Source organism: Citrus clementina, unplaced genomic scaffold, assembly GCF_000493195.1.
Source record: "Citrus clementina cultivar Clemenules unplaced genomic scaffold, Citrus_clementina_v1.0 scaffold_7, whole genome shotgun sequence".
Classification (NCBI taxonomy): Eukaryota; Viridiplantae; Streptophyta; class Magnoliopsida; order Sapindales; family Rutaceae; genus Citrus; species Citrus x clementina.
In genome coordinates, this window is record NW_006262075.1 from 7,154,727 (window position 1) to 7,161,661 (window position 6,935).

General features: G+C 35.1%; 1 protein-coding gene across 1 annotated transcript in view; it reads left to right on the forward strand.

The window, feature by feature from the left end:
- The first annotated feature begins 3,400 nt into the window (after positions 1-3,400).
- The window catches only part of LOC18036355 (exportin-T), a 7,874-nt gene continuing 4,339 nt past the window's right edge, over positions 3,401-6,935 (forward strand). Inside the window, exons 1-5 of the mRNA XM_006426605.2 lie at positions 3,401-5,592; positions 5,691-5,780; positions 5,930-6,019; positions 6,203-6,307; positions 6,575-6,695. Of these exons, the coding sequence (XP_006426668.2) occupies positions 3,868-5,592; positions 5,691-5,780; positions 5,930-6,019; positions 6,203-6,307; positions 6,575-6,695 (2,131 nt within the window). The 5' untranslated portion in view covers positions 3,401-3,867. The remainder of the gene's footprint in view (positions 5,593-5,690; positions 5,781-5,929; positions 6,020-6,202; positions 6,308-6,574; positions 6,696-6,935) is intronic.

Consider the following 6,935-nt stretch of genomic DNA (forward strand, 5'->3'; position numbering starts at 1 on the left):
GGAGAAATTTTAGAATAAATTAAAAATAATATAATTAATTGGTATATGTAATGTTACGTAAAATAAATATACATAAATTATAATATTATTTATTAATTATATAACTGATACGATAATCTACAATTTCTGCAGTGCAAAGATTCTGATTTAAGCAAAAGCAGCCGCTTCAGTGACCAAAATGATGTAATCACCGGCTTTAAGTGCATGCAAGTTGGGTAGGGTCCACCAATTGATATTTTTGATTTCTTGGATGAATCTAATCATTTTTAAGGATGAGGATTCCACTTAATCTTTCATCAAAAATCATCATCCTCCTTTTTCTAATTTTCGTTATGGTTGTGATGATCTCGTCATGCACATAATCATTGATGTTCGTGACTGAATAAAATACTCACACACTACCCAATATATCTAATAACAATCCTCTTTAGGTAAATAAATTAATAATTTGCTAATACCTATATTATTAAGAGAATGTATGGATAATATTTTCATGTGTTAAAATTTTATTTTTTAATTAAAAGTATTTGACAATAATAAAAAAAATTAAGTTATATTTATTAAAAATTAATCCTAATAAATTTTAGGTGACTTGATAATAGTTGGTGGGTGCAAATAAAAATCAATAAATCAGAATAATTAAAAAATTTTAAGTTATAATTAAAAATATGTGACGTTAATGGTTTGCATTGGGTAATTCGGTGTGGGAATCGGAATAATACGGGGCGCAAATTTTAAATGAAGAACTAGTATGAATAATGATAATAACGGGGGGGTATTTTAGACATTTAAGTGTAGAGACAGTGATATTTCCACGTCAGCTTCTCTTTGAACCTCTAGAACGCGCATGTCACCACGATAAGTACGCATTACGCACCCAAATTCCTCCGATTCTTTTATTTGTCTTTTAATGTTAAATTCACAGTTTCGTGAACGATGTTCGTAGCACGTGGCGTGTTCCAAGCGAAGACCACCGCCACGTGGTCAGCGCGTGCGTCGTACACGTGTTCATGAATGACGGCTGGTTAGGTGCCGGTGTTTGTTTTGTATGCGGTCACACTCGCACTCAGGAGTCAGGGCCAGCTTCTGTCACGGTCGGTGCACGTGCTTACTTTTCTTCGCCGACCCGGTCTGCTTGCTCGGCCTCCGCTATTTTAGGTGGCGTCGTTTTTTGCCGTCAAAGTCCACATTATTTTGCTACCGATTCCTTTTGAAATATCTTACTTATTTTTTAGTTTTATTATTATTATTATTATTATTATTATTATTATTATTGTTGTTGTTGTTATTATTAATCACTAAAAACGAGCTAACACTGTATTATACATAGTAAATTTAATCCAAAATTTTAATGATTTCTTAATCATATCAACTGAGAAGTATTTCATGAGTGCTGGTGATGATAGGAGCTGTAGTAGCTTTATATATATTATCGTTATTTTATTGAGTAATTTTCATTGACATTCGATTTGTTAGTTATTACAAAATATGTATCATAATTAACTCTCAATGCACTTACAAGCATAAATCAAAAGCTTTAGAGACTATTTGTGGGGCAATCAACTCGAACCATTTATTTTATGAGTGACGCGAAAAAGTGCCGACCATTAAACTAACCAGTAGCTAGATTCACACTTGAATATATTAATAAAACTTAAAATAACAAATAATCTTATTTATTATAGTTAGGGATGACAATTTTTTTCGAAATGGAGATCCCATTTGGGACGGAATTGAGATATATTTTTATTCTATAAAAAAATTTAAAGATGAGATTAAGATTTTTTTTTATCTCACTTACTTATACGAGATGAGAGTGAAATTTGTAAATCTCATCTCATCTCGTCTCATTGCCAACCTTAATTATAATTTTCACATGACTTGCTTCCCCCCCCCCCCAAAAAAAAAAAAACGAAAAAAGCTAAGTGCGTGTTTATTATACGTAGATTCAATTTCTCTTAAAACAACATTATTCTCTGTCTCTAAAGAGAAGCTCTTTTAATTTATTTGCCTTTTTTTTATTTATAGAATTGGGTCTTTAAAATAATGTGTTGCGTGCCACGTTTTCAGAGGAGGATGAAATTGATTTGCTGGCACATCACATTGATATCCGATCCGTGTGTTTCCAAAACGTGCAAGCGAACTTTATGCATGAGTTGGAACGTGGGTTTCTGTTGCTTTGCTTATACGCTTCTGAAAATCGCGCAGCCACTCAATTCCAATAGTTTTGTTGATTTTATTGGTTCCAACTCCAAAGAATCTTCCATATGGCTAGGATCCAAAAATATTTTAAAATATAAAAATTTATTTTATGGATTGAGCTGACTAATGTTGTGTGAAGCCATATATTACCTATGGAGTTTACTTATAAATTAAAACTCCATCAATCATATAATAGAAAACAAATACGGCTCTAATAAAATAACTAATACAACTAATTTGTGCACTCAAATAAGAAACACAGTGATCAAATATTTTTAGGTGCGATACAAAAAATTAAATTCAGAGTAAAAGACATCCAGCTCTTTGAAGGTAAACATACGAATAACTAAATCCCGTCGTTTTAAAAATAGACAGTTAGATGTGTTTCATATAATCGACGTTCAAAACTCCGATAAATTATATATGTTTAGACAGGGTTAACGTAAGGGCATTAATATGCTATTGTCCTTCAAGTTTAATATACGAATCTTTATCTCTATCCATGTAGTTGAAATTTATGAACGAAAGGAGAGGTGGTTGCACGTTTTTAATATTGGGAATTTAGCTCACCATTTGGGCAAAAGCCCTAACGGGTCCGACCGTCCGAGAGTCATTTTCTCTTGACTTTTCGTCGGCAGCCAGCACATGATGACAACAAATGCTACATCAAAATTCGGTTCGGGCATCCTACCGGCAGAGTAGTTTGTTTTTTGTTGAATTGGGCTTCGGCTTGTGGTCCATCGTCTCTTTCATTCGATTTTATTTGGACTTGGCACTCATTAGACTTGTTTACCCATTCCTCATTTGGGCTTGGGCTTAGGCTCAATCCTAGTGGACTTCTAATGAGATATTAATCCCATAATACCTTAATAAAATGTTGTAATTCAACGACGATTGGTAACGGCGTCCTGGTTATTGAGGGACACGATGATTTGTTTACTGTCTACTGAACATATTTTCACTCCAGCCATCAGAAGAAAAAAAAAAAAAAAAAAAACATATTTTCACTCTATGATTCAGTGATAAACGTAGGCCCACTCAATCACACATCACAATCTTTGATGTTTTCTTCTACTCAGCAGATAAGATCTTGCCACGTGGATGAATCTACCTTTTAATTTATGGAATCAAGAGCGTCCAATCACAGCCAATCGGTGCCTCAAAGTCTTTTTTCAACATTGAAAGGGTATTTTGAGCAATTTACTCCTGGTTTAAAAATCCCCTCTTGAACTCACTTCTTCCATTTTCACATATAATTTTCATGTGAATGCGAAAAAAACCAAAAAAAGGAAAAAAAGAAAAACTAACCTATAAATATAATCTCCAATCCAAACACGTCCTAGGGTTTCTCTCTCCTGTATAACTCAAAACCCTGGCTTATAAGCACGCACAAATAGATTAATACATTCTAAAAGATCCCTCAGTTTCATCTGATCACAGTATAAGGTAAGCCCACAAAAACTCTTTTCTTCGTTCTACTCAAACCCCCTGAAAACCCGAGAAAATTTGATAAAAATTAAGTTAAAAATCGAAATTATTGTAAAAAGTCGAAACTTTCTGGGAGATTTCTGTACAAAGTGAAGAAAAATTATGTGGGTATTTCGCTTTTATTGGTGATTTTAAGAGAACGTGCAGAAAATCTTACTGGATATTGAGTTTTAAGAAATGGATGATCTCGAAAAAGCAATACTTTTTAGCTTCGATGAATCAGGTGCTATTGATTCAATGTTGAAATCACAAGCAGTGAACTTTTGTCAACAGATTAAAGAGACCCCATCAATATGTAGAATTTGTATTGAAAAGCTTTCGTTGTGCAATATTGTCCAGGTTCAGTTTTGGTGTTTACAGACTTTATCTGAGGTAGTTAGGGTTAAATATACATCGATGAGCTCAGAAGAGAGAAACTTAATCAGGGAATCTGTGTTTTCGATGGTCTGTTGTGAGTTGGTAGATGGTAAGAGTTCTATGAGGGTGTTGGAGAGTCCTGCATTTATAAGGAACAAGCTTGCTCAAGTGCTGGTTACTTTGATATATTTTGAGTACCCATTAATTTGGTCTTCAGTGTTTGTAGATTTTTTACCCCAGTTAAATAAAGGGTCAATGGTGATCGATATGTTCTGTCGGGTTTTGAATTCGTTGGATGATGAGTTGATAAGTTTAGATTACCCTCGAACTGCTGACGAATTAACTGTGGCCGCGAGAATTAAGGATGCAATGAGGCAACAATGTGTGGAGCAGATTGTTAGAGCCTGGTATGACATTGTGTCAATGTATAGGAGTTCGGATTTTGAAGTCTGTACTGGTGTGTTGGATTGTATGAGGAGGTATATTTCTTGGATTGATATTAATTTGATTGCAAATGATGCATTTATTCCTTTATTGTTTGAGTTGATTTTGGCGGATGGGTTGCCAGAACAATTTCGAGGTGCAGCTGTGGGATGTGTTCTTGCTGTGGTTTCTAAAAGGATGGATCCACAGTCAAAGCTGAACCTTTTGCAAACTCTCCAGATAAGTCGGGTTTTTGGATTGGTTTCTGAAGATGGTGAATCAGAGTTGGTTTCAAAAGTAGCTGCATTGCTTACTGGGTACGCAATGGAGGTTCTAGACTGTGTTAAACGGCTAAATGCAGAAAATGCTAATGAGGCTTCGAAGAAGCTTTTGAATGAAGTTCTGCCATCAGTGTTCTATGTGATGCAGAATTGTGAAGTGGACACGACGTTCAGTATTGTCCAGTTCCTTTCAGGTTATGTTGCTACAATGAAGAGCCTTTCCCCATTGAAAGAGGAACAACGTTTGCATGCAGGTCAGATATTGGAAGTTATTCTTACACAGATTAGATATGACCCTATGTACAGAAATAATCTTGATGTATTGGATAAAATTGGGATAGAAGAGGAAGACAGAATGGTGGAGTATAGAAAGGATTTGCTTGTTTTGCTGCGTAGTGTAGGTCGTGTAGCACCTGAGGTTACTCAGGTATTTATCAGAAATTCATTAGCTAATGCTGTTACATTTTCCGCCGACCGAAACGTTGAAGAGGTGGAAGCTGCACTTACACTTTTGTATGCACTAGGGGAGTCAATGAGTGAGGAGGCAATGAGAACTGGAGCTGGACACTTGAGTGAGTTGGTGCCAATGCTTTTGCAAACAAAGCTTCCTTGCCATTCTAATAGGCTAGTTGCACTTGTTTACCTGGAGACAGTGACAAGATATATGAAGTTCATTCAGGAGCATACGCAGTATATTCCTGCGGTTCTTGCTGCCTTTCTTGATGAGAGGGGTATACACCATCCAAACGTTCATGTGAGCCGCAGGGCAAGTTATTTGTTTATGAGGGTTGTGAAGCTGCTAAAAGCGAAGCTTGTGCCTTTCATAGAGAACATTTTGCAGGTATCATCTACTGCCCTTCTACTTTCAATCAATTTTATACTGTTTATGCATACACTCTTTCCATTAGTGTCTCATAATTTTTTGTCTGAACATTTCAGAGCCTGCAAGATACTATTGCTCGATTTACAAGTATGAACTATGCTTCCAAAGAACTTTCTGGATCAGAAGATGGTAGTCACATCTTTGAGGTATTTGATCCTATCTTTCTTCTACATAGGCATGCATGCACATTATACATTCATAAATATTAAAAAGACAAGTAGAAGCATTAAAAAAATTTTCTTCAAAGGGTATTGGGTGCTCTCTTTTGTTCTTACTGTTGTGCTGACTTTTGCAGGCAATTGGTTTATTAATTGGGATGGAAGATGTACCGCCAGAAAAACAGTCTGATTATCTTTCTTCATTGCTCACTCCTCTTTGCCAACAGGTTAGTTTCCTCCAATTTTATTTTTGCTTCTAGATCCCTTGTTCCTATTGTATAAAATTCATGTGCTTAAACCTATAAGTATTAACTTTTCAATAAAGTTTACGCATAATATATGTGTTATATCCCAAGTCTGCAAGAAATCTGCTAAGACATTATTTCTGAAGCAGAATTATTTATTTCCAGGTTCAGACAATGCTTCTGGATGCAAAAATGTTAAATCCAGAAGAGTCAACTGCCAAATTTGCAAATATTCAGCAGATAATTATGGCTATCAATGCTCTTAGCAAGGTGTTTTTCTCCATCTTTGACTTTTTATCATGATACCTGTTGCATTTTATTGGTGGTTATATCTCGAAAGGTTCATCTCTTAAACTTAGATGACAGTCTATATCGCTAATAGCAGTCATGCATTTCTAACAAAACTAATAACATTGTTCTTATATTGGAAACACATCATACTATTTTTTGTTTTTATGGTTTCTTACTTTTGATTTAATTATTAATTGGTATATTCGCTTCTGCAATTTGTTCTCACAATGTGTGTTTGTGATCCAGGGCTTCAATGAGCGTCTTGTAACCTCCAGTCGCCCAGCAATTGGTCTAATGTTTAAGCAGGTTGGAATTGTAGACTTTTTTCTCTGTCTCATGCCTAGTGCTTTTTTATTTTTGGAGCCCTTTTGTCAATTCTAGATACAGAACGTGGGGAGCCAAAAAATGATTGCATTTAGTTTTACAGTTTGTAGTTTTAACAAGTAGTATTCAGAATTATAAACAATTTGACTTTGCCTAGTAGACCCCGGCTTCAATTCTTTTAGCTAGTTACTCGTGTAGCTTTATAGAATTTATTAGTGGGGATTATGTTGGTGCATGACATATTGGTTTGTTATGTTCCTGCTATTCCTGCATTTTTTTCTTT